Here is a 27,971-nt window from a genome sequence, read left to right on the forward strand (position 1 = left end):
ACACACACAGCAGGGGGGGAGGGGGTGTCGCGATATCACCCGACAGCCCCTGACAGTCGGGGGCTGGTGTCATCACAACATCGCCAGGGCGTTCCAGCTCCAGCAGCAGCAGCGGCGGCATCATCCTCGGTACTGGAGCACCCGGACCCGGGACAACACTTCGTCTGCATACAGGTTCGTACAACCCCCGTCATTGTCACTGCGACACCCGCGTGCAGCTTCAGCTAACACTGCCTGTGCGCTCTTTATCCACTGCGACCACTTTCAGCTGCTAGCTAACCCGCAGCAGGCAGGCGGCCGTGTCGACGAGTGACCCCCCCAGCAGGTGCAGCCCCCACCTAGGTTTGAAATCTAGTTAAACAGCCCAGCCCGGTTGTTGATCTTGCTGAACAAGGGGTCGGTGCAGCCTCTGCTTCCTCACATTTCCCTGCAGGCTGGTGTCAGGACATACGCCTGTTAAAGGTTCAGTGTGTAGAATTTAGTGGTGAGGTTGCATGTTGCAGCTGAGTAACCGTCCCCTCAGCCTCTGCTTCAAAACATGACAGCGAGCCTTCAGTTGTCATAAAAACTCACAAGGTGTTTAGTTTGTCCAGTCTGGGCTACTGTAAACATCATGGCCCCCTCTGAAGAGAGGACCCGCTCCAGAAATATACTTCCAGTAAATATGAAGTATTCAAATATAAAGTGTCCATTCAAGGGTGAAGAAATCATCAATTCGTACGATTTAGATGATCACACACTAGTGAAAACATCACCAGGATTATTTCATATGCAATTTATGCCAATATTTATAATATAACCTAATTTCTGTGTTTAGTTTGTCCAGTTTGGGCTACTGTATACAACATGGCGGCCTCTGTAGAGAGGCCCCGCTCTACATGTAAATATAAAGTATTTAAATATAAAGGGCTCCTAGGGTGGATAAATCTACAATTCGTATAAATTAGGTGATCACACAGTAGTGAAAACATCATAGGATTATTTTATATTTAATGTCTGCCGATAGATCCCTGTCACCTAAATCTTACACACTGAACCTTTCAGTGTTTAGTTTGTGAAGTCAGGTTTGTGCAGCACATGCAGCCCTGTAGGGTTGGTATCATGGTGGCCAGGCTGCAATCTGTCTGGTGTGAGCTAGCCTTCACACCCTGGTAGGTTTACCATCGGTTTGGCTAGTGTATAGAAACATGCATGATGTTTCTGAGTAAGTGTGACCTCAGCCCTTGTACCTGTCTGGTAAGAAAAGGGGTGTTAGGCTTGTTGCAAGGTCTTGAAAAGCCTGACTTAGGAGATAAATTGAGCCATCTTAGTTGACAGTTTGTTTTGAACTGAAGAGGACACCAACACCTTTCAGTTTCATGGCAGTGTTTCTCTAATGTTCAGTGTGTCATTGTGATTTTAAGCACAATATAACCTTGTGATAACTATCTAATGACACCATCATTCTGCCACTCCTGACTGTCAGCCTTACATTTTACAGCAGCTCTGTTTATGACGCATCTCAACCCATTAGTGCTTCTGTATTGACCTCATTTAAACTCTGTGAAAATCCAATACACTAAATTGTAGCTTGTAGTCAGTTACTACATATATTTGCTGAGTGATGCTGTGGTCTTTCAAAATATTGTTGTTATTCAGTAAAATGCACAGAGTAATTATTTTTTAAAACCTTGTGTTCAGATAAGCTCGTTCATAGTTCTTTTGTCTGCCGACACCTGAGAGAGCATGTAGGACAGCCCCTTTTTGTTGTGTAATATCAGTCAGCAGAAAATGTGTGTGTGTGTGTGTGTGTGTGTGTGTGTGTGTGTGTGTGTGTCTTGTGCTGTTGTGATATAGTCAAGATGAGGCAGCTGCAGGCTAAGGCAGCTGCAGGTACACCCAGCACAGGTCACTAGTTTATTACAGGGCTACTGCAGATGCACAGACAAAGACATTCACAGCTTCAGGTACTTCATATATATAATCTGATTCTTACTACAGCCTAAGATTGCAACAGGCACATGGGGTAAACGTTGATTTGCTACATTCATTTTTAAACATGTACGTTTGTTCATTTGTGTAAGTGAGGTCTTTATTTTCTTTCTCTTGCAGACGTCATGAATTGTTGAGTTGGTCAAAATGAACAAACCTAAAATGGCCACAGAAAAAGGGTGAGTTCCTTTGCTTTTCCAGAAAAATCCGATGCAATTTCACATTTGCACACAACCACACATGCAGCCCGGCATGTGCTTCTGAGTGAAACCTGCTCTGTCACAACCATCTGTTCACACAATGCTCACGCTACCTTTTTGTCAATACTTACCTTCACTCTCCCTGCGGTCACTCTGCTCTTGTACTGTTTTAACTTCAGTTGCACCTGCGTTTTTTTTCTCTGCTGTCACAATGTGTGTGTGAAAGAGAGAAAGTGTATGTGAGAGTGCAGGAGTGTGGAGATAATTATGTGTCCTCACTGGAACCACCCATATGTATTTGTCATGACTAAAAATAACAGCACCCATATTTAATTCAGAATTTATGCTTGGCAAAACCTTTTGATGTATCTACCCTTAATCTGTGTTCACGTGTGGGTATTATGCAATGCTTTGATATTGGCTGTAAGCCTCCCTTGTTATGTTTTCTTTTCTCTGTTCTTGTATCACTTTCTTCATCATTCTTTCTGTTTTTCCAGTTTTTTTGTCTCTAGCACACACACACACACACACACACACACACACACACACACACACTCTCTCTCACTCTTTTCCTCTGTCTCTCTGTCTCTGTCTCTCTCTCTCACTCTGTCTTTATAAGGACATACGAGAAACCCAGCTCCACTGGGTACAATCACAGAGTTTTGATTCTCTCTCCCTTATTTGCTGATGCTGTACCAACTACTGACCTCTAACCTTGTGTTTCCATCTGATCATCACTGAGCTAAGAGAGGAGAATTGGTCAGTATTCCTGAAATAGTGAAGCACAAGGAGACGGCTTCAACACAGCTTCATTTGAACAGGCTTCTTTAAGTCACACTCAGACTACTTGTTAACATGTATTGTCAATTTATAATTGTTTTTACCATTATACTATATTACAAAATAATATTTTTTTCTTGGTTATTATTCCTGGACATATTTGATTCACTGTTAACAATTTACTATTTATAAAAATGGACAACAGGATTGCGCCTGAAAAGTGAAGCCAAAGAGTCTTGATTGCTACCTGGTACTCATAAACCCTGTCTCCTCCATGTTAGTGGAGGAGACATGGACCAATCTATAACATCAAAGTACATGTCAGGGTTTTTTATCGCATGTTGTTATCGCACTGTTTGTCCAAATGCAAATTTTCCTGAATGTATGGTTTTGATTATTGATTAAAATAGGGTGAAATGTCATTAACTGACAATTGGTCAAGTGCATGCATCTGCAGGGCCTCACTACTTCATCCCCCATGCGCAAGATGGCAGCGTTCATATGCAGCATATTTTGGCTTCAGTTCTTGATAGCGGGACGAAGTGGCGATGCATTGTCCATCTTTATTTACAGTCTGTGCTGTGAACATATGAGAGCATTTGCAGATATGAGGTACTGCTTTATGTTTGTTCAGCAGTGTTATCGAGTGGTAGCTACTTTAACTCACCTCTCTAATAAAACTGATCCATTCTGCTCTTATAGACATAGAACAGGAAGTCATGATGGTTCTTTTGTAGCACGTGCGCATACATGTATTATACCATCCACTCTGTGTTTGTGAATGCTGCATCATGACGGATCATGCTGTGTGTGTTGCTAACTCAGCTTACGCTAAAGGTAAAACCATGTCTGTATTTCCAGTGTTCCCAGTAACTCCAGGGTGCTGATGCTTCTGGGCCAACTGGAGAGGATGAGTGGAGAGGCCATGGTGAAGGATGTCGAAACAGCTCGACAGGTCACCGCAAAGATACTTCATCTCATACAGACGCAGGGTGAGAAGGAGCATGGGCACCCACGCACACACCCACGCTCGCACGCACGCACACACACACACACACACACACACACACACACACACACACACACACACACACACACACACACACACACACACAAACGCTTTAGTGTAATAATGTAAAAATTGAGCACCACTGCATATTTACTGCTGTAGTGAAGTACGTTATATGCCTCAAATTGCATTGTTGGCAGTGGTTCAGGTCTGTTATGCTCTAGGATTATCACACACTAATTACAATTTCTTCAAGTAGTAGTAAGCTTTTTATCACAGCAGCTTTTTTGACAAGTCGTAGTAGGAAAAGCACAGGTGTTACTGACATGTGTCCCAGTGAGACGTGACAGTGTAACAGTGAGCCAGCATGACAAACACCAAGACCCTGAAACTGAAGCTGCTCAATGGAATTCAGCCGTATTTCATTTTATTGTTTACACATGTGCTTTTCGACAAATTTTAGCCTCAATCAGAGTTGAGGAGTGGGCTGCAGAGGTCAGATGAGGTCACTTCTTTCCAACTTCATCCAGGGATATCTATTTAATGAGATTGTGTATCGATAGCCAATGGATTAGTTGATGTTGTCCTCCAAAACCAAGAAACTGACTTGATGTAGTTCCCCTTTTCAGATTTCTAATTCAAAGCCTCAGCTTGTTGAGTTGAGTTGATTTTATTCATTACAAAACACCTTCAGTGGCACTGTTGTGTAAATATAGGTGGTTAAGTGCAGTAGTGGTTCCCGTGATGGTTCCCATGATTGCTCTTTTGAGGGGAGATCAGAGCAACAGGAGAAGAGGGAGGCATTGTGTGGTATCACTATTTATAACAGACTGAAACACAAATGTAGTCACACGTTCATTTTTCAAAAGGAGCAGGGATGAATTGCAATCTCTGATGCAGGCGTTATTGGTCTTAATGCTTTAAGAATTGGAAAATTGATTTGTCAAACAAAAATTAAAACAGTTTTGATATTTGTTTAGATTACAACCTCTTAAATGTGAGCTTTTGCTGCTTTTCTTTGTTTTAGATTACACATTCAATATAATTGTAATACATTTGAATTGTTTCTCTGAGTCAATGAAAGCTCACACATCCAAACTTGATGAGCTTTAGATGCTGGACAGAAGCAACAAAAACAAGATGACAAGTCTGCATACCAGTTTAAGCTCCCACAAACCTTTTTCAGGTAACATTTTGGGCTAGGTTCAGGGTTAGATTCAGGGTTAGGGTCTGAGGAAGGACCAGAAATGTTCCCTGGGAGGTAATTAGAGCTTCAACTGTAATTGTGGATTATTAATCAGGTAATTAAAAAAACATAAAATATCAACAGATTAGTTGATAATGAAAGTAGTTACTTGCTTGCCATCGTTTATTTGAGATCCAATCTGTGTTTTTTCTTTCTGGTTTTCTTTCTCCATGTGGTTGCGAACCCACAAACCTTTTGTCAGTCTGGCTTTTTAATCACTTGAGTCTTCTGGTAGTGGACTCTTTGTTTGAATACTTAGTTTGTTGAATTCTGTTCAGTCAATGCATATTATTTTGAGCCTGCGGGCATATTTTGAACTTCCTATGAGCTTCTTTCCCTGCATTTTTTCTGAATACTATCTCTCGTCTTACCATAAAGTGTTGCTTCCCTTCTCTAATGAGAACTTGTAAGCAGAGGGAAAGGCAATCTCTGTCCGTGACCACGTCAGTCATCGTATATCAGCTGTTCCTGTCATCTACGTCTTGGCTGTCTGTCACACACTGTGAGCAGCCTCGACATGAAATGTGGATAAGTCTGACGTCGGTCAGGGGAAGTGGGGGGATCTATGACCCTGTTCACAGTAACTATACACCAATAGGACTTTGCTGTACTCATGTCTCATGTTCTGAGTCTAAGGAGCTTAGTGGGAAGGAAAGAAATACTAAGAGAAAGAAAAAGGATGATGGGAAGAAACAAAAGTTATAAGTAGTAAACAAACTTCTATATCTGATTCAAAGGTGAAGACAAAAAAAATAACACAGACCACAGGAGTTTTTGTTTGGAATTCAATCTTTGAGACAGCAGTTCTTTCTTTCTCCCTCATTTGCAGTCAGAAATACAGTATCTGTTTTCATTTCAGAGTTTGGCTGCTTCCCTTTTACCCCCAATGCTGAGGAGGAAAAAAGAGGGCAGGCAGGAGAAAGAGGAGAGGTGTCACTGCGTTTGTTTGTTCTCCATAGGGGCAGTCTGTGGTTTAGTTTTCTCATGCGTGCTAGGTTAGTGTCCTGCCCCCAAACTCAGTGTGTCTGTCCACAGTCAGACAGGTTTGTTGAAGAGTTTATTTCGAGCCTTAGAGGGATACAGAGATACCAGTGAAGTTTTAAAGCGATTTTCCTTAAAAGGAACTGTGAATCAACATCTTAAGTGGTAGATTCACAGTGGACACGCACTGTAAACTTTTACGGCTACAGATGCAGTGAACCTGGAATTTGGGGAAACAGAAGCTTTGGTGAACTTTGAAACCTTTGTTATGAAATGGAGTACCGCTACACCAGGAGATACGGTCAATCTTTGGTCTCCCCAGACCCACAAGGTATGGTCCAGAATGAGCAAAAATACTTAATACTTTAATAATTTTCTAAAACTAATACAGATGTACCTATTTTTTTGTACATATTTTAGGAGTGCCAGAGTAAGCTAAAACTAGAAATAAAAGAAGGAGAAAACAAAAGATTCAAAGGAAACCTGTGTGTTACAAACATCTAAAATGTGTCACTTTGGTTGGATTAGGATGGAAAGTGAGTGTATGTGCAGTACTTTTAGTTATCATCCGTATCTGATTAATTACTCGAATCTCCAGAAAAAGACTTAAATATACGAAATAAAATTAATCTGCAGGAAATTGAGCAGATCACAATTAGCTAGCATTTTCGAATGAATCATAAACTTTAGAAGACACGTTTTTACAAGTGAAAGACAGTTAGTTAAATTACAATTGCAAAATAAATAAGTTAAAGATCTAGCTAATTATTTTTAGGTTTGATTATTATGAATCTATGTATAACCCTTGCCGGTTGAGTCTTTGAGGATTAGTGTTGAAATGCCACTTTGTTTTGAAGAGCTTTAAAAAGTCTGGCATGACAGAAATTTTAAGAGGAGACCGCTCCCCTGGGCACCAAAGTATGTGCATTTACATGCTCGGATATGCACTGCAAGTGTGGAGGGATAGTGTGTGTATATGTCAGTTGTGCCTGCTTTTTAATACCCAATCATGAAAGCTGCATGCTTCATCTCCATTATTCCCCTGCTGTTGTGATGCCTTTCTTTTTAAGGAGAGCGTGCAGCATAAAGCCCATGAACCCTCATCACCAAGTGATATAGTCTTCCGGATAGGAGACTTTTGATATGAACTGACCACATTTCAGTCATAATCTGCTGCCGCACAAGAAATCTGACAGCCCTCTTAATTATTGTTATTTTTTATTTTTTTAATCAGGCATTGAGACATTGAGATCAAGATCTCTTTTCCAAGAGAGGCCTGAGAATAAGACCACTGTCCTGGGTCACTTGACGTTAGTATAAACTTTAATATGAAAGCCTTTTATTATTTTATGTTTCTAATAATAGTTCTCAATAATCCTTAATAATCTTTGTTGTTAATTTCTAAAAGGTTAAATGACATCAGTCTCTGTCCTCCTCCTCCTCCTGTGTTTGAGATTGGAGAGTTTGCCTTTGTCTCAGGACTCAGCGTGGCCTCTTCAAAGAGGTCTGGAATCTCTCAGCTCTTAAATTACAGGGCGAGCATGTGGCCGAAAGAGGTGAGGAGGTGAAGAGAGGAGAAAGAAAAGAAAGCTAAGGTTTCTAAGAGAACCTTTTGACCTACCTCATGCCTTGTTTTCTAAGAGGAGAATGTCCAAGCTTGTGTGCAGCAGTAAATATTTATCTATCGCTGCTTTAAAGATTCGTTTTCTATTGTGAAATACAGCAGAACCTTTCTAACGTCCAGTGACCCAGGACAAAGGTCTTGACACATTCCAAAAGAATCCTCTTTGACATTATGATTTGGTCCTCTATACATATTGGACCACATATTTTACATTGAATAACAGCTCTGTCCTTTCTTGTGTGAGCCTCTCAGCTGTGTTGCACAATTTCAATGCTGATTATCTTAATATTTCTGATAATTTCATGTTACAGAGAAGAGCGGAAAAGAGGTGATGTCCAAAGGCTCCAGCGGCATGGAGGTCATCCTGTCTTCACTGGAGGTCAGCTCACTCATCAACACAACTTGACATGGCAGCTCTTAAAACAACAAAACTATGTCTGACCTGGCATCCATGAACCATGTCTTAGGATTTTGAATATACTTTGAAAAACATTTGTTTATTTGTTAAATATATTTTATTGTCCAATAGCAATTGCAAAACATAAAACCATCAGGTTTTGATAAGCATTTTAAAATGGCGCCTCTTTTCTTTGCAAAGGTTTTTAATTATCTGAGTGTATCAATGGTGTACTTCATCGACGCCATCTTTAAAGTAGTGGAGGTTGTCAACCTCCGACATTGCCAGCTGCAGGAAACTCTGCAACCAGTGACACATTAATCAGTGTGTTTCCTTGTCTTTAGAGGCAAAAAGAAGTTAAATTCTGCAAATGACTCTGTACGTTTTAACAAGTTTACTGCTTGTAACTTTGACAGAACTCCAGAGATGTCCAGACCACACTGAACATCCTGTACATTCTCAGTGAGCTACTGACTGTGGGTGAGTTTTGATGAGCTGATTTACTTGCTTTCTTTTATATTTATTTCAGAGCACACACATATGTAGTAAAAATATTCTAAAAATATACATTTTCCAATAATAAATGGTGAATAGATGATCATGATCATGATCGTACATTTGGCTGGTTAGTTAATCAAGTCTACTGGCCAAGTGCTTCCATTTAGAATGAGGTTTCATCACATTTTATGTTTTATTGGTTGTTTTTCATTGTAGGCCGAGCTCGCAGGGTGGGAGTGTTTGTGTCTAAAGGAGGAACAGGAATATTGTTCCAGATTCTGATCACTGCCAGTAAAGAGTTGCCTCCCAGTGAGGAACTCATGCTGCAGCTTCACTCACTGCTGGCCAAGGTCGGCCCGAAAGGTAAGCTTTATGTTACCTCTTAACACAGAGCCCACCAACATACACACTAATGTTTGTTTTTGTTGAGTTTGCTTTTGTCTTATTTAACCTCATTTGACTTTGTTATATGGCCAAAATATCAAATGCTCTCCGTGCTTTAAGAGGTGCCCGGTGGAGTTTCCTTGGAAACAAGTAAAACATGTGTTTCACTAGTAGATAGTAATTTAACAGTTGTGACCTCACGAAATTACAGAAGGCTCATCTTAGGCACAGATTATAAATATAGGCTCTGTGCATTTCTCTTTTAAGGTTTTCTACAATAATTGCATATTGTTTACATCCTCGCAAACCATCTTCTTCTGTGTGCAACATTTCTCTGCCTAATACCGCCACCTATAGTTGAGTGGAATAGTCTAAAACCGGCTGCAGGATATGAACTGCACCACCCACTTTTTTATTTGGGGGGGTCATCCATAAAAACATTACCCTTTAGTACTACAGGTGGTCAGTAACCACTCGGGGTGCTGAAAGGAGGGAGACAAAACATAGAAAATGGTTATTTTGTGCACACTGACATTGCAGCCTCTGTGTTCAGACAGAAAGTTTGGTGTGAAGGCTCGTTTGACCGGAGCTCTGAACGTCACAGTCAACATAATGAAACAGAACCTACAGAACACCAAACTTCTTCTGCCCTGCCTGCAGGTTCTCAGGGTTTACTCTACCAACTGTGAGTAACTTTAAGCGTTCAAGTAACTTCTGATAAATCCTTTAAATGTACTAGAAATGTTAATTCACTGCTAGTTGTGATCTGATATCTCACATTTTATGTTTTTTATATGTAGCAGTGAATGCTATTTCTTTGGGTAAGAATGGAGTGGTGGAGCTCATGTTCAAGATCATTGCACCGTACAGCAAAAAGAACACCAGCCTGCTCAAGTGAGTTTCTGTCTATGTTAATGAATCAGCATGAATGTTGTGTTTGTTGTGTTATAACAAACCAGTGTGACATCCACAGGCTACATCTCTCTGACATCTTTCAGACAAAGTTTTATAATATCTGTCGTTGATGTTTTTTCAGACCATGTAACCCATGTTTCCCTTGTGTGTAAATCAACAGGGTAGCTCTGGACGCACTGGGAGCACTGCTCAAATCCAGTGAGTAATTTGCTTTGTAGCTTTGACTTTTTTTAATCTTTTGTGTTAAAACAGTGATCTTTAGATGGTGTTTAGCTCCCTGCGGCCGTCTTTCACTTCATCATTCCTTTATTTTTCCACAACTTCTCTAAAGCAAAAACCGCAATTCATCAATGTATTCAAGCTATTTAACTCCCTGTTCCCCCCTTCACTCTACTCCCTTCCTTTTCATTCCTCCCACTCTTCTCTTCAGCCCATCCCACAGTTGTAAGGTGCTATCAATTCTTTCTCCTTGTCTACTTCCACGTCCCTGTGCAGAAACTAATGCTCGCCGTGCAGTGGACGGCAGACACGTGCCTGCCTTGCTTGCTCTGTACCTGGATTGGCATCGCAATGACACTCGGCATCGCCATATGCTGATTCGCAAAGGGTTTCTGGTCTGCCTCAGAAACATCATCAACATCAAGCTCGGCAGGAAGGCGTTCATAGAAGCAGATGGCATGAGGATTCTCTACAACTCATCCACTGTGAGTGAGAGTGTGACACACAAATGGCAAGGAATTAAAGCATGTGACACATAAAGTAAATGCCATTCTCCACTTTCTGTGTGGTTTTTATTTTCTAGGAGTGTCTCCCTGTGCGGACCCTGGATCCTCTGGTTAACACCTCGAGTATCATCATGAGGAAATGTTTTCCGAAGAACCGTCTGCCTCTGCCCACCATCAAATCAGCCTTTAACTACCAGCTGCCACACATACCTGCTGCAGGACCTGTGGCACAGCTGTACAGTCAGCCTGCTGGGGGTAAGTACATACAATCACTCACACACACTCACTCACACTCAAACACACTCACACTCACACACACTCACATATGATCCACCAGAGTGTGCCCTAGCTTGTCACTGTGTATGTATATGCCTAACGTTGATTATTGAAACAGACACACACATTTTGCAGTCATTGCTCCTGGATTCAAGACTTCATATAAACACTCACACACACACACACACACTCACACATAAATAATGCTTACTTCCCTAGATGGAGTAAATAGTTAATGGCAACACTCATGACACTGCTGCACACAATGTGCCTTACAGGAAAAACAAGTCATCAGCTCAACAGCAAGCCCTTACAGAAGGGTAAGACGTACGTAAGATGCAACTTCATCCTCAGATTACATAGACTCACTCACTCCTGCTTTCTCATTCACTTCACGTCATGATCTAACTTCACTCAACTAACACACAACATGTGTTAGTAATAAAGACATAAGAAAGATGCTCAGTGCCCATTGCATAGTGCTTGCTTGCTCAAACGTACTTTCACTGCGCTCAAATAATTTGCTGTCTTCATTGAGTCCACAGGCTTGACTGGTAAGATATTTGAGCCTCTTCCCTCTTTCTTCAAGCTTGTCTAAAAATGATAAAAATGTCTGATTAGAAAATCCTTTTTATATCATAGTTGAATGTGCTTGATGATCTAGGTACCTACCATAGACTGAAAATAAAGATAAACAACACCACTGCTCCCCAAAAGTGAAGCCAAAGCGTTTTGAACAATACATGGTGGCTGGCTGCAATATAGGTCATACATCATGTCTCCTCCATGTTTGTGGATGGGGATATGTAACAAAATTAAATGTTAAAGTGTACATCAAATAATTTTTCTCACAGAAGTTCTGATTGGATATAATTAGTTATTTGATGCTATAAAAACAGGGAGGAATGCCATGATTGACAGCTGAGGCTGACTTACGATGGGTCGAGCTGGTGTATTGGTGGGGGCTTGATACTGCAGCTCCATCGATGCTGTGCAGATTCTGGCTCCTAATGTTCAAGATGGCAGCGCTCATTTCTGGGAGATTTTTGCTCGATTTCTGGATAATATAAGGAAGATGCATCGTCCATCTTTATAAACAGTCTATGGTGTCCACACATTTTTGTCAGTTTCCTTCATTTCCCTTTTACAGTGTCCCAATCTATCAGGAACTCCTTAAAAAAAGATATTTGCCAGAATTTTGAAAATTCTATTTGGCAACAGCAACCTAGTAATGACCTCATCTTCGCACAAAGTCGTGTTAACTCATCTGTATTCCCAACATTGTGTCAGTGATGTCATTAAACCAGCTATGGAGAACAGTGTACGATTGTAAGCTACTGTGATTACACTGACTTCTCAGTGAGAGCAACTCAATGTGTTGGAAGAAATACTCAGATGCTCAGAATTTCTTCTTTATTCACTATCTCCTACTCATCTCTTGATCATGGCTGCTCATATCTTTTTGTCAACATTTTCTCTGTTCCTGTCAAATCAGACTCTGCTAGTCTGGTTTATGTGCCAGCCTTATGCATATTTCTTAAAACAACTCAATTCCCAGTTTGCGTGATGTAAAAGTAAACTATTGAATACATCTGAAGACAGTTACCTAACAGCTTGCGTGTTTGTGTGTTTTGTACCCAGTGGATGATGTAGTGGATGAAAGTGATGATAACGACGAGACGGAGGCCGACACAGAGAACGATAGCGAGAATGAAGAGGATGAGAAGAATCATAGCTCTGCGGTAATACTCACACTCACACTTCATATTTCACATGACAGCATCATCTGTTACACTCACTGTTTAAAATGTGAGTCTCTTTCCTCTGTATGATAGTGGTATTATAGAGACAGCACAGAGTGTTCTTCTGAGTGATTTACGTCATAAACATCTCAATAACATTTTGTCATTGTGATTAAAATTCACAAAGGACTGCGATGTGTAATAATAATTGGCCCCAGTTGGCTCGATGGTGTTAAATTATAAATGGGCCATTCGATTAAAGCTTCAGCTATTTTGTGAATAATTTAGAACTTAATATTACAGCCACACGACTCACTTTAATTATACAATATTGAATCTCCACAGATAGTGTCATTTGAGGACAGAATTTCTCAGATGTGTTTGATTGTTATGTTGACCTGATATTAATAGAGTCTAGTTGCACTCACTTCAATTTCCAGCAGAGGGCAGTCATAGCCCACCAACCACAACACTTTCATATCAAGTCAAACATGTCAACCATGCCTGATATGCATTTCTGATTAAATCAAAACATTACTCTGCATGTACATAGGGTGAGGGGGACTTTGACCTTTCTGGAACATCTCAAGCACTACAGCCCCCCTCCAAAGTAAACACAAACTAGGATGGCACTCAGTAGAGTGCATACTTTTCCCATGGTCCAACAGTCCCCTTATGAAACCACATTTAAATTCACTAGATTCAGATTTTTATTTAGATCTTTACCAAATTGCACACACTTATAAATATCAGTCCCCTTAATATGCCTGATTTTTCTTCAAGACCCGAATTATTCTCTGAGGAATCAATGAAAATATAATGGTAGAGAAATCCAGATATGCACCACAATTTAGTGGGATAATTCCTGTCCAATACTCTATTGTTACTTATGTCCTCCATCTCAAAATCAGAAGAAGACAAGAGCAAAAGTATGAATTAACCTACATACAAGTTTTGATGTTTGTTTAATGCTGTTTGTGTCCTGTCACTCAGAATGATGACATAGAGACAGACCTAAACAAGCTACATCCCAAAAAGAGTCCTAGTCGTCCATTGGAGGAGTTAAGAGTCTATGAGCGATTCTTTCTGGAGCTGTCTGAGGACTTTCAGGTCAGTGTTTTGTGTATATGGTGATAAAACTTAGCAGTAATATAACCAAGAGTATTTCAAGAGGCTTGTCTGTTAATACTATACGATAGTCCTTTGGTCAGTTGGAAGTATTTGACAGTAAGTTGGCACAATAATTTCTTATTTTGACACAGTTTAACATATTATATGTACTAAGACAAATGAATATGGGACATACTGTATATATTATGCAAGATGGCCTCTTCAATATGTCTTTTTCCTACAGGGGTATAACTTTGACTGCTCAAAGAGTGCCTCTTCATCCTCATCATCAGCCTCAAGTCGATCCCCTCGGCCAATCATAGTTCCCACAGCTCAATCCCTGTCACCAAAGCATGTCCCCAAACAGAGTTCCCAGGGGGATTGTAGCTCTACCAAAGGACGACACACTCAGCCGCCCCCCTCCGCTTCCACTCCCTCTCACCCTGCATCACAACCTCCGCTTGAACTGAACACCGTCCACCTCATCAAGGACCAAGACAAAAAAGAAGAGGCCCACATTCCTTCCCCAGATGGACATGCGACTTTGTCCTCCCTCACCAGTCCTCCCTCTCAAGGGCAGAGAATTGAACAGGAACTCGCGCATGTGTTGGAGTGCGTCTCCCTAGAGGAGGAGGGGGCTCTTAATGCAGAAGACGGAATAAATGAAGTCAAGCAAGCAGGATCTCCGGTCAATGCCACCAGACTCATACAGTCTCCTCTGCTGTTGGGTGGTATCGTGACACGTCGTGTTGGAGGAGGCGGTGGCAGTAACTGGGGTTCAGATTGTGGCTCAGAGGGAGCTGATGATGAAGGAGGGGAAGGAGCAGTTCTGGAGGTGCCAGACACAGCGCTGCTCCTCTCACTGCACGACCCTGACCTTTACGTGGAGATGGTTAAGGGAACACACTCTGTACCTCAGTATGCTGAAGTGGCTTATCCAGACTACTTTGGCCACGTAGCCCCAACATTTAGAGAACCCCTCATGGAAAGAGTTTATGGTGTACAGAGGTGAGATATTGCAATCATTTGGCATAAAAACGTGGGTATACATTAGGAACTATGAAATAAAATCAATCAGTATTAAGCTGTAAAAAAGAAAATACCTGTAGTGTGCTGTAATGTTTTGCGTGCCAGATATTTGTATTCAAAATATTTTGAAACATTTCTAAGCCTTTGACTTACACTGGCTCAAACTGAAAGTGGAGCTGCAGACTGCAGTTTTTCAAAGGCAATTTGCTGCCAGGCACAAATTTTGCAGGTATAACTCAGAGGGTAGAGCGTTAATCTAGTTCTTAGAAGGTTTGTGTTTTCGATCCCCAAGTCCTAGCTTCCTCGAGCAAGACACTGAACTTATAATTGAGCTGATGCTGCATCATCAGTGTGGACCCGCAGTCCATTTACCAAGTTCAATCTGGAAAACCTTTAATGCAATCATGTGCTGTAGGTATATTTTTGGAGTGGCTTTGCAGTCTGTGAGCTACACTTTACACATTTAACTTTGTTATGAATCAAAGGTTATGGAGGCAGGGAAAGACATTTCTTATGGCTTATTGCATTTATCCTCTTTTATTAACCATATCCATTGTGTGCATTGAGTTTGTCCGTGGGTCTATCCATGCAGGTCTAAGATATTCCAGGACATTGAGAGGATGATTCATCCTAATGATATCCTGGATAAAGTCGTTTATGACCTGGACATCCTCAGGTGAGTTTCTCCTACTGGGTCTCTAACCTAAATATCACTCAGAGTAAATGGAGCTACAGATTTTGAGAGCTGTGACATTCACATTTCACATTAGCTCAATTTATCATCCACATTCTGAGAAGGGTAATGACTTCTTAAAGAGTGTCATTTGTTCCTCATCATGTTTCAGTTGTCCCGTGATTGAAGACGACGGTGAATCGCTAAAGTTCAACTCTCAGTTTGAGTCTGGCAACCTCAGGAAGGCAGTTCAAGTTAGGAAGTAAGTTTGAATATACATTTCTGTGTATAAGTGTTTTAATTGAATCACCTTTTAAATCACCTTTCATCACAATACATGCATGTAAAGCTATTGTCAGCTTTAACAATATTAAACTTGCAACTTACCTCTTTATTTTCCGAAGTGAGACTGAATATAAAAGAAGTGATGCTTTGGAATTTGTGAATGCTTGATAATGTTTGAGTCGACATCACAGTTTTTGTTGTGGTGTGTTTCCAGATATGAGTATGACCTGGTGCTGAATTCAGACATCAACAGTAATCACTACCACCAGTGGTTCTACTTTGAGGTGAGCGGCATGCGTGTCGGAACTACTTACCGCTTCAACATCATCAACTCTGAGAAGTCAAACAGCCAGTTCAACTATGGTGAGATGCACAACAACACCCACAGCTTTTCATTCTCCATCTGACCAACAGCAGATGTTTATATTGTATGTTAATAAAACTGAATTGTCCTATGACTTCTGACCTACAGCTAAAAAGCCTCAAACTAGCACAATGTGTTATTTGATCATCAGACAGCACACATTGCCTTTCTCTTTATGTTTTTTTATATGTGTAGGCATGCAGGTGCTGATGTACTCTGTCCAAGAGGCGATCAGTGGGAGGCCTCGTTGGGTCAGAACAGGAACAGATATCTGTTACTACAAGTAGGTACAGATACAGTGACGCAAAAGCTGACTTTGTATCAGTGCAGTATTCACAGGAAGCAAAGGTTTCCATGCAGCGTACCAATGGTCCATGCTGCACCTCTTATACAGCAGTGTTTCCTGCAAAAAATTAGTCAGTCAAGGTGGTGAGCAGGGGGGAGGGGCATGGCTCCGGTGCCTGTTGGATCGGGGGGGGGAGGGGGCGTGGCACTGTAGTTCCCACAATGATGACAGGCATGCTATCCGGTTGTCGGATTTCGCTTCTTTCCCAATAAAAAAGAAATGTTGGCCTTGCCACGCAGTTACAGCAGATGATAGATGGCTTAACATATTTAACCTACAGATGCCGCTATTCCGCCTCATTGCAATGCGGCCTTATTTTAACCTACTGTCTATGCATGCGGGGATGCGGAATATTTATTTATTTATTTATTTTCGGGGGGACGTAGTCAAGGCGGGGGGCCGTTGTTGTCAAGGCGGGGGGCCGTTGTTGTCAAGGCGGCCGCCTTAACTATAAAGCGCTGCGGGAAACCCTGTACAGTACTGTATTACTTGCCCCATATCTTTTTAATGTAATATAGCTATAACGCTCTTGTGTGGCTTGCTGCATTTACAAAATTATTATGAGGTAATAATAATAATAAAATAATAATAAAAAGAATGCCTGAATATTGTATGTTATAATAATATTGTTATATTGTGCAATATTTACTTATGAAGTGTTTCTCCTTTTCTTCAGGAATCATTTTGCAAGGAGCTCCATCGCAGCTGGCGGTCAGAAAGGAAAGTCCTACTATACATTGACCTTCAGCACAAACTTCAGCCATAAGGATGATGTCTGCTACTTTGCCTATCATTACCCTTACACATACTCCACTCTTAAGGTAGTATTACATAACCACTGTTTGGTAGTTTTAATGTTTCTTCTCCGTGCATAAATGCCAATTCTCATCATACTCTCTGCATAAGAAATATGTTATTATGCCCTGAGACATAATAATAAGTTTTTCATTTGCTCCTACAGTAATTATTTCTCTACTCCCCAGCAGCTAATCCTCTCAAACCTTGAGTCTGCCCATTAATTATGCTGTGTTTTTATTGTTTTATCATTTACAGTGTATGTCCTTCAAATCTGAGTTGTGGTCTCAAACTACTGTAAACATATAATGTTGTATTTTCATGTTGTTATAATTACATTTTGTCTGCGTTTATCTCAAGTGACAATGCAGAACTGCTTACAATACAAGCATTGATAGAGAATCTCAGACTGAATCACTTAATCACAAGTGGCCTGATACACAGCCACTGCAATAATGCAACAATAAAATGCTGAGAACCCAAGAGAGATGGGGGTTTAAATAGAAGTTGAAGATAATACTGTTAGTAAGTGGACTTTGTCATTGTTGTCTTTGTATCCTCAGATGCACCTGTCCAAACTGGAGGCTTTGAGGACCCCAAAGATCTACCTGAGACAGGACGTCCTATGTGAGACCCTGGGGGGAAACGGCTGCCCCCTTCTCACCATCACTGCCATGCCGGAGTCCAACTCCAATGATCACATCTGTCAATTTAGTGAGTAAATCAGTGTCAACCTGTGTAAATGTGTTCACATATCTTATTTTTTCAGCATCAGTCTCATGCTCGACCAGAGCGATCTCAGCAGCAGGATTTTATTGTCTCCTGTCAAAACTGGATCAACAGTGGAACAATCTTATCTATTTTCAAATGTTAATTAAAACCTGGACAATAGTGCCATCTGTCATTAGTTAGTAAAACCTTCTCCAGGTGAAAACAATTCTTCATGTTGTCCCTCGATATTTTTCTAATAGTTTTCTAAGAAATCCACAATTTCTCTACATTTCTCACTAATGCAAGAACATTAGGTGGTTCTGGAGTCTCAGAAAATGCCATTAAGTTCTACATTTAGTCCACCGCTGCTGTTTCTCTGCTCTGAAAAACTTTGAATTAAAGAACCATATTCTGTTTTTCTCATTCCATCATCCTCTGTTTGTGCTGTGCTCTCGCTCTGTCGGCTTCTTTAGGGAATCGTCCATTGATCTTCCTGTCGGCCAGAGTGCACCCTGGAGAGACCAATGCCAGCTGGGTAATGAAGGGCACGCTGGAGTTCCTGATGGGCACCAGCTCGCAGGCAGCCAGCCTGAGGGAGGCCTACATCTTCAAGATAGTCCCCATGCTCAACCCTGATGGAGTTGTAAATGGAAAGTAAGTGAAAAATAGTGTAGGAATGGAAAGATATTAACACTCATTCACAGCTTTCAAATGTACACATTTACACCTGCGGAACACACAAAACCTTGTCATGAAGGATTCTCTATTCTGTTCTAATTCACTCTGTAGCCATCGCTGTTCTCTGAGTGGAGAGGATTTGAATCGCCAGTGGCAGAGCCCCAATCCTGAGCTCCACCCCACCATCTTCCACACTAAGAGCCTGCTGCAGTACCTTGCACACATACAGAGGGCACCACTGGTATGACCTCTAATTAACTGCACTTAAATTACTTTTCTTTTCTCTTTTTTTGCACTTTGCTACATCAATCATTCTGATTTTGCAGGAAGATTTTCTGACTTGTGAATGCCGATGTCATTTCTCCTGTTCTGCTGCACAAAATCAGATGTGAATCAGTAAATCACAACATTATTATAGTTACAATTAGCAGTTGCCTGTGCTGGCCTCTACATTGTGTATCAACAAGTTATGTAAAATGGGATATTCATCCTAATGGGGGATTTATTGACAGTGCAAAGTGTGATGACTAGAAGGAACAAAGAATGGTGACGCTATGAATCTTTGTGTTTAAATAGATCTGAGATTTAGTCAGAGAAACTGTCCATGTCATTTTCATGGCACGTCCTTTATTTACAGCAAACAAAACAGTTTCACAGTTTTATTTTGATAGTATATAAAAGGTGATTGTCATTGAAAAGTGAAGTTTTCTTTATTATTTTATTGAATATATCAGCCACTAAAAAGAAGGCTTATTTGGTTCCTAGTGTCCAAGTGAAAAGTACACAATATGATGTACATACTAAAGTCACTCCTTTCTTTATCTCTTTTGTATGTACTCATGTTTTTGTGTGTTTGTGTATGTGCAGGTGTTCTGTGACTACCACGGTCATTCCAGAAAGAAAAACGTGTTTATGTATGGCTGCAGTGTGAAGGAGACGGTCTGGCAGTCCAATATCAGTGCTTCGTCCAGTGACCTACAGGAGGACCTTGGATACAGGGTGAATACACACACACACACACACACACACACACACACACACACACACACACACACACACTCAAAATCTCATTTTTACTTTCTTAGAATTGCCTCCTGTTAATAATTTTCTCTGTTCATTTGAAATCCCTGATCCTTGCTAAGCTTATTGACTTTTCATAGTGTCATCAACATCAGCTCTTACCTGAAAAACATGTTTAAATTTATTTTACTTTGGTGAGTTTAGTGATTCACCTTGGATCTGCATTGAAGAAGAACTTTTTCTTTCATTAGACAAAAGGTCAGGTTCCATGTTTTTGACCTTGTATCCTCTGAATTTGTGAATGCAAAAACTTATATATTAAAAGATATATATTTCACTGAGTAGTGTGCTGATAAAGAAGCCAGTTCGAAAGAGAGGTCAATATTGGATGTACAGCAAACATTCTGGATTGAACCTGTCAATACTGTCTCTTTCCCAAGGAACTGCTCTGTACAGTCTGTGTTGGACTCGGTTATCTGGCCCAACTCTAAAATGTACTTTATCATCTGCCCCCAATGCACCTAACACTTATAAACATTTTCATGTGTGTCTCAGGCTCTTCCTAAGATCCTCTCTCAGATCGCCCCAGCCTTCAGCATGGGGAGCTGCAGTTTTGTTGTGGAGCGCTCTAAAGAGTCGACTGCTCGTGTAGTTGTATGGAGAGAGATAGGAGTACAGCGCAGTTACACCATGGAGAGCACACTCTGTGGTTGTGACCAAGGCAAATACAAGGTAAGGGTGTATTTGCTTAGGCCTTCTCAATGTAATGCAGTTCATTACAGTAAACATGAAATGAAATACTACCTGTTGTAGAGCTTTTTTAATTAACTGTAAATTTAAATTGTTTCAAGGAAGTTTATTTTTTTGATATATATGCTAATCAGTAAGCCATGGTATAGAAATAAAGACACATTTGCAGGATCTCTCTGATTATTTTGTATAGATGTATAGATGTCTTTTTATTTTACTTCCACCCCCTGTAAATGAGAGGGAGGTGCCCCAATAGATCTCTAAGTGTCCAGCAGGTGGAGCTGCAGTCTTTTCTCTTTTTTCATCTCTGTTGTTTCCCCTCCTTCCCTTCAGCCTTTTCACCTTTATTTCATCTCTCTGTGGTTTTCCATAAAGCTGATTTGCTTCCAACTGAATTTTCCCAGTTTCTAAAATATCTCACGGAAGTCCTTGGATGCCATTTTGGCTCTGATTAGCACCCCCACTGGTTTTTGTGAGAGTATTTGTCCAGATGTGCAGGAACCAATGTGAACTGTGGCTGCATGTCTCTGTAGCCAGGCCAAGTTTAGATGTTCAAGCTCTGCTCTGGGGAAAAGGGAACATGAAAGTGTTCGAGTTGAGTTGGGGGTTAGCTTGGTGTGTGTGTGTGTGTGTGTGTGTGTGTGTGTGTGTGTGTGTGTGTGTGTGTGTGTGTGTGTGTGTTAAAGTTCAGCAGAGTCCAAAAGTCAGAGACCACAACGAGAAAGTAGTGGTGGTCTCAAAATTTGCTGCTGTGCTGTGATGAACAGTGTAGACTGTGTTCAGGTTGTAGGTATGAGTTTGAATGTGTCCCTAACTGAAATATATTATCATGTTCCTACATGCAAAGTTTCCCTTCCAGCATTGAAAATTGGGACGTTTGAAGATGGACAGTGGCTCCGTCCCCAGGCTCCAGAGCAGCTATAAAAAACCAGCAGCCTTTTTAAAGTAGACTGTTAAAGCTTCAGAATTATTTTTTGAGTGGAGCTGTGCATTTGACGTGTGTGTGTGTGTGTGTCTGTGTGTGTGTGTGTGTGTGTGTCTGTGTGTCTGTGTGTCTGTGTGTGTGTGTGTGTGAGATGTTTTTGTGTGAACATATTAGTGTTTAAATCTCTATGATGTGCATGTTCTCTCCAGGGGCTTCAGATCGGTACCAGAGAGCTGGAGGAGATGGGAGCTCAGTTCTGTGTAGCCCTGCTGAGGCTGAAGCGGCTGACAAGCATCCGCAACCACCAACACCTGCTGGATTTGGAGGGTGACATCATTGGGACACAGACTAAAGTGGTCAGGTTAGTACTACCACCCATATAAATACAAACCATTTACTCTAGAGCATGGTGTAAAGTTCTGTACATATCACAACACACATGTCACTTTTTACAAAAATCAAGTGTGAATGGTTATAATCACCTTGTCCATTCCCACATCAGTTATCATTTATTGTAATAGTGTAAGACAGCTGCTTTGCACAGAGGTGTTGGTAACTTTGCCACCTTTGCTGTTAATCCCAAAATGTTTCCAAAGACAGTTTCTCAGATGCTTTGGTGTCGAGATTGTCAGCTGAGGACCGCTTCGATCACCAGTATCCTGCATTTTTGTAGCAAAGAACATGGCATCACTAGCTTAACTGCAATGGCAATCAGAAGAGCTCACAAACAAACAAACAAAAATGTTGAAAAACTGAAATCTGGCAACCGAAAGAAGGTGAATAAATATATTTTTGGATTCCTCTCCTGATCTTTCCTGACTATACCTTCCACCAAGTTTCAAAGAAATCGCTCAAGTAGTTTTTGTGTAATCATGCTCACAACAAACAAATGTAGCTGAAATGGGAGGCAGTGAGTCAGTAGCACATTCTATAGTTCAAGCCTCTTCGGCATCACACAGCAAATGCTTGGGGTTATAGATTGTAAGTTTTACAGTTCAAATATTTTAATTTTTTTTCCATGTCCGTACAAAATAACAGCCCTGGTTCATGCAGGTGCACCCAGATGCTGTGAGACTTTTCAGTGGAAGAGTTTGTTGCTTTAAGGTTAGAAACTCACAGTTAAAGATATAATGATGCCATAGAAACAAGACCAGGTAAAACTGCAGATCAAAGCTTTTATTTCCCAGCATTTTATCTGTAGTGTTGTTATCCTCATGTAACCTTCCCAACATATCTGAGTGTTTTCTATTGCTAAAACTCTACCTGGAAAACGGAAAAACTCTTAAGACTGTTTTCCTTTTTCTGTACAAAACACCCTCATTACCGCCAGACAGGCTCTGATGTCGGCTCTGATACTGAATGGCGTCACTGTCACTCCAGCTCTCCTCTTAACATTCGAGAGACCAGTGAAGGCCTGCGTTTGTGCACGGCTGCTGTGAGCATCATCAAAATTCTATCAATGATCATGTGTGATGAATGTAGTGAAAATGCTGGAGGGGAGGGGAGTGGTTATACAACATTGTCAGCAGTGTCATTATCTTTTTAAGACAGTGTGTAAAACAGCCCCAACATCTTTCCTTTAATATTTTCACCTCCACAGTGGAGTTTCTAATGCTAGTGAGCAGTCAGTGCCACAGGATGGTACAGTGTAGCTTAAATGCACATGGAGCATGTAAACGAGTATCCTGCCTTCCTGTGCAGTGTGTTAGTAATAATGAAATGCAACTCATCGGTGTCGGAATGTATCCTCATCCATTTAATTTTCAGTGTATTCAGGGGATGGCAGCATTGGATATGTTCAGTTAAGCTGTAAGACAAACACTTATCACACAGGTCAAACCAGTAGTAGAGTAGCATGTTGTTTCTTTTTCTTGTCACATCACGTTTGCTTTGTATCAACAATCATTAATTAGAGCTTTCATCTTGATTCAAAACTTAATGCTTCCGTCTCTTTTTTAGCTCTATTGTCATTAACATAGTAAAGAAAACTCTTTTATTATCAGTTTTTGCCATTTATTGTTTCTTCGATATGCTTTATTATTATTATTATTTATTCCCTACCCAATGCCCTTTGTCACAGATTATGTTTGATAAAATATGTGAACCGAAGTATCGGGTTGAAAAACAAATGTCATGATGTTTTAGTTTTTTAGCTTTCGCTTTAGCGAGAAGGACTCAAGACAGAACATAAGGTTTAAAAGATAAATTCAAAACAATATCTATCTAGACTCAAACTTTTTTCTGAGCCAGCACTATGAAAAATAACCTTATCTAATCACCTGTGTTTGAAATTCCCTGCTCAGAAATATTAAGTCCACACATCAGATTGTTCCACAGTCCGACACCACCAATAAATTATTAAACTTTGCCAAACCCCGACCACCATCTTAATTTATTTTTACTTTAAAGACGTCAGCAATCTCTCCTCCACAGATTTGTTAAAGCAGTTCATTTGGAAGAATGGCTTCATACTCAGAACCACTTAATGCTCACGTCTCTTTCTCTTTGTGTCTCCCAGTCTCTATCTCTTACCAACCTGCGCTACTCACATATTGATATACCCATTTATCATTTATGTGTCTGATCATTAAGGGACTCCAGAAGAGTGTGTGTCTGTGTGTGTGTGTGTTTGTGTGAGTGGGGGCCCCTCGGGATTGGTTACTCTCATCCCGGATTTATGTGTGGGGCTTGGTATGGTACCACTTACCATTTAATAGGTCATCACAACAATATCTTGGCCATTGGGAGGCGTCTGCGAATAACTGGGTGTCTCGGAGTGAGTAAAAGGGCTGATACGGGCATGGGTGTGTTTTCGTCTGAGTGTAAGGAACACAGAAATAGATGTTAAAGTTTGGAGGTTTTATCGTACATACGGTATATGTATATCTATATGTTAAGATGGAGTGTAAAGCAATGACTGCAGTCGGTTGATTCAGAAAACGTATCTCAAAGAAAGTGGAACGTTAACTCACAAATCTTAGTATTTATCGCTATCCAGCCACATCATTACACAAAAACAACAAGATAAACACATTTACTGTACATACACTGATGCACAATTTCTCTCTCTCTCTCCCTCCCTCCCTCCCTCCCTCTCTCTCTCTGTCTTGCACTCGGGCACTGCTAAAGTTGGTGGGAGCTCATTGTCTAAGTCCCCTGATCGACTATCTCCCTGGGATCACATTTCAGACCATTAACACCATTAAAAACCCACTAAAGCCACTAAAACCTCAAAGAACCAGCGACCATTTAACCATTAAGACTCACAGGAAAAAAAAACAGCCTCACCAGTCAGAGCACACAGGCGCAGTTTGTTTATGTGTTGTTATGATTTTAAAATATATTTTTGATATGAATCCTGCAGTAGATTCATTGTATGATGGCTTGTATTTTATTTCAGATATTTATTATTATTATTTAGAGCTGAACAGTTATTCAACAGAAAATTAACCTTCAACTATTATTACTGTAACTATTAACAAATTGTTTAATGCTTTAAAATACTTAAAATTCTCAGCTTCAGGCTTCTTTAAGAGTTTGTCAGACAAAACAAGAAACGTGATTCTTAGAATTCTGACATTTTATTAACTTAACTATTTATTAATTAATCTTACATAATTCCTAGACTAATCAGTAATGAAAAATAATTGTTAGCCGTCATATGATTTACTCTGACAATCTGAAAAAACTAAGATAGATTCAAAGTTTAGAGCCTAACGGTATAAAATGTAACATAAATAAACATAAAGAAATAAACATTTTCATGTTTCGTATGAATGCTCCACACCATATTTAGTTGTTGTGCTTTTAGACTTCTCAACATAACATTTTTAAAGACCATAAATGCATTTCCATTTCATTTTCTCTTGTGTTTTACCTCAGAGTTCAGCTCAGAATGTGGGGTAGTGACATGACAGTTATATGCTACACTGTAAAAGTGATGATGAGCATTTATATTATTATATTTTGTCCTAAAATAACACATTCAGGGATACAATTAGTTACTCAAAATATGCACAGGCATTATCCTGCTTCTCTGTAGTCCTGAAAACTGACATGATGTAGATGAAGATGTTTCTTTGTGACAGTCATATGCACATCAATAACTCGCAGTGGCAACTGTGTTCACGCTCTTTTATTTTATCATCCACCAGCTGCCCCACTACCTACGTGATGGAGGAGGACGAGCCCTCCTTTCTGGAGGCAATAGACTACAGTGCAGAGAGCAATGATGAGGACCCTGAGGCTGAAAACGAGCTTGGCAGCGAAGTCCACAAGAACCCTGAACATCTGGATCATCTGTCAGACTCAGAGATGAATCACAGGGACTAACGTTGAGGTGTTCGCCCTCTCTGTACCCGGAGGTTTGAGCTTATAACCATTCAGTGCTTGGACTGTTCTCTGATCTCAAATACTGATCTCACTTCTCATTTAGATTTACACCTGACACTATGTAGATGCTATCATGGTACATACGCTACTTTGACACCAGTCAGGTGCTCTGTTCCCTGATGAATTGATTTTGTTGACCCACCAGAGGCCCACCTGCTTCTGAGGGTGCACACTCCAATGGCCTTTTCCTTCAGTAAGTCTGTTGTAAGCTCTGACTAAGATTCAGGGTTGATCTCAATGAATGTTCTCACCATTAGCTGTCGCACTATAACCTTCATGAACTGTGACCCCTGACCTCAGACACTATTTATCCTCTGAGATCCACATATAGTTGAACCACAGTAACAAACAGCAGGCACCACCAGTCCTTAACTTGAGCCGATGTTTCAGTGAAGCGGCCTAACAAGGCTGTAGTGAACTAGAGGCATCAGCTTCTTTAGGTTTAGTGTTAGAATCCCGTCTTACCTGTAACACTGTGTTTGAATTAAAAGGACCCTGGTGATCACAGGAAACTAGATCTGTCACACTACAGTTTCGAGATCCAAACCACCTGCTGTCTAATTTGTGTTTTTCTGCTGTCGTATCCTCTACTTCAACGTTTTACTCCTTTTGTTGGTTTGAGCCTTCCTTCCTTCATGACTTCTTTTTGTTCTTCCTTCATTTCTTCCTTCCTTCCTTTCTTCCATCCTTCCTTCCTGACTTCCTTCCACCCTCCCTCCCTCCTGCCTCAATGTGTTGGTTGGATGGGATGTAGGTAAAACCAAACAGCCCCTTTTCCTAGCGTAGCTGCTGGCTAACATCAGTCATCATCAGGTATATAATGTAAGAAACCTGCTCAGATGTGACGACCCTGGAGTGACGCCCTCACTCCCTTTCCTCTGTTACAAACTCCTCCTCGGCCACAGTGCGCTTGGTCTGATCGTCCATGTGCTGTTTGCCTCGCTTTATCCCAAACGAACACTATTGACGTCATGTAGAATGTACATGTCTTTATTAAGACAAACCTTGAGCTGTTTGAACACATACCACAAATAAACTAACACAGCTTTGGTTTCTTGGTCACATGAACACAAACGGTAAAATATCAAGATGGAGTATAAAATATCCACATGCACTGTCTGTGTTTCCATTGCTTTTCACAATAGACAGTATTAAAACGTTAGACGCAGCAGTGATGAACAAGAAGCATGAGCTGCAGAGAGCAGAAAACCCTTTTGCACTTTGGATAAACACTTATCACGCAGAACAAAGACGGAGTCACTTTACCACGTCACGGTTTGCAAACTTCACCGAATTAGTTTTTAAGTTCTCAGAGCTCAGCCTGACGCTGATCGTAATGTTGCTGTGATGTTTTAAAAAAACTATAGTGGAATTATATTTTCTTTGTGTCCCTTCCTCCAGTCTGTGTGTACATTTATTTGTGACTTTACTTAGTGGAGACCCATTCATGAAAACAGATGGTGCTCTGTATTGACAGTATAAAGTAGATTGTTGGATTATCTCTTTTTTTTTTCTTCATGGAGATGAGATTGCTGTTTCAATTTGTACAGCTAGTGCATGGCTATTTTCTGTCTTTATTTTGTAATTTATTAAGTATTGTTTCTGGGATACAACCTGTATGTATATGAGGCATTTGTGTGTGTGCTTCCATGTGTGCAAGTGTGTATGAGTGTGTCTGTGCTCAAGGAGTTTAAGTTATTCCATTATTCAGCTCAGCTAATGCTCTTACTGTGTGTTTCTTCTTTCAATTTGATTATCCACTCTCACTCTCCCCAATCACTTTCTCCTCCTCGTTTTCCCTCTAAACCTTTTTTCATTCCTCTTTTTCTGTCTTCCCCCCCGCTATTTCCTTTTCCAATTTAACCCATGACCATGTCACAAATCAGGGGAAGTCATTGCTCTGTGTGTGTGTTCGTGTGTGTGTGTGTGTGTATGGGAAATGTGTGGTGTCATATTATAAATGTGTCCAATTTTGTTGAGGCGGTACTGGGCTGCTTTTATTTTTATGTTGGTTTAGAGGTGGAAAAAGTGGAAATAGCGAGTCATTTTTAAGTTGATTGTAATGCAGAACATCAGAGCTAAGCTTGAAGACAAGGAAAATAAAATGTGAATGTGGTAAACCGTCTGCTGTGTTTCATTGTGCTT

General features: G+C 40.6%; 1 protein-coding gene across 3 annotated transcripts; it reads left to right on the plus strand.

Moving 5' to 3' along the window:
- The first annotated feature begins 33 nt into the window (after positions 1-33).
- Positions 34-27,946, plus strand: agtpbp1 (ATP/GTP binding carboxypeptidase 1). Of its 3 annotated transcripts, XM_069523560.1 has the most exons (27): positions 34-174; positions 2,092-2,150; positions 3,813-3,943; positions 8,123-8,190; positions 8,625-8,688; positions 8,923-9,069; positions 9,644-9,775; positions 9,891-9,984; positions 10,166-10,203; positions 10,501-10,709; positions 10,808-10,985; positions 11,285-11,326; positions 12,648-12,748; positions 13,742-13,858; positions 14,103-14,866; positions 15,480-15,563; positions 15,733-15,822; positions 16,060-16,208; positions 16,405-16,492; positions 17,232-17,376; positions 17,914-18,064; positions 18,535-18,715; positions 18,851-18,980; positions 19,607-19,738; positions 20,315-20,491; positions 21,644-21,795; positions 25,589-27,946. In XM_069523560.1, exons 2-27 carry the CDS (start codon positions 2,119-2,121, stop codon positions 25,764-25,766), a joined length of 3,774 nt encoding a protein of 1,257 aa, XP_069379661.1. In that variant the 5' UTR covers positions 34-174; positions 2,092-2,118; the 3' UTR covers positions 25,767-27,946. The 3 variants fall into 3 exon arrangements, with proteins under 3 accessions (XP_069379661.1, XP_019959039.1, XP_069379662.1); XM_020103480.2 differs by lacking the exon at positions 11,285-11,326; XM_069523561.1 differs by lacking the exons at positions 34-174; positions 2,092-2,150; positions 3,813-3,943 and adding an exon at positions 6,374-6,518.
- Positions 27,947-27,971: the final 25 nt, after the last annotated feature.

This window comes from Paralichthys olivaceus, chromosome 4 (genome assembly GCF_024713975.1).
Source record: "Paralichthys olivaceus isolate ysfri-2021 chromosome 4, ASM2471397v2, whole genome shotgun sequence".
Classification (NCBI taxonomy): domain Eukaryota; kingdom Metazoa; phylum Chordata; class Actinopteri; order Pleuronectiformes; family Paralichthyidae; genus Paralichthys; species Paralichthys olivaceus.

What these genes read in the sequence shown, in the direction of transcription:
- agtpbp1 (XM_069523560.1), top strand. Translation starts at nt 2,119, where the DNA reads ATGAACAAACCTAAAATGGCCACAGAAAAAGG. An exon ending in GGCCAAGGTCGGCCCGAAAG is followed by an intron (nt 9,070 to 9,643) that starts GTAAGCTTTATG and finishes CTCTGTGTTCAG; the next exon opens with ACAGAAAGTTTGGTGTGAAG. An exon ending in AGCTGTCTGAGGACTTTCAG is followed by an intron (nt 13,859 to 14,102) that starts GTCAGTGTTTTG and finishes TTTTTCCTACAG; the next exon opens with GGGTATAACTTTGACTGCTC.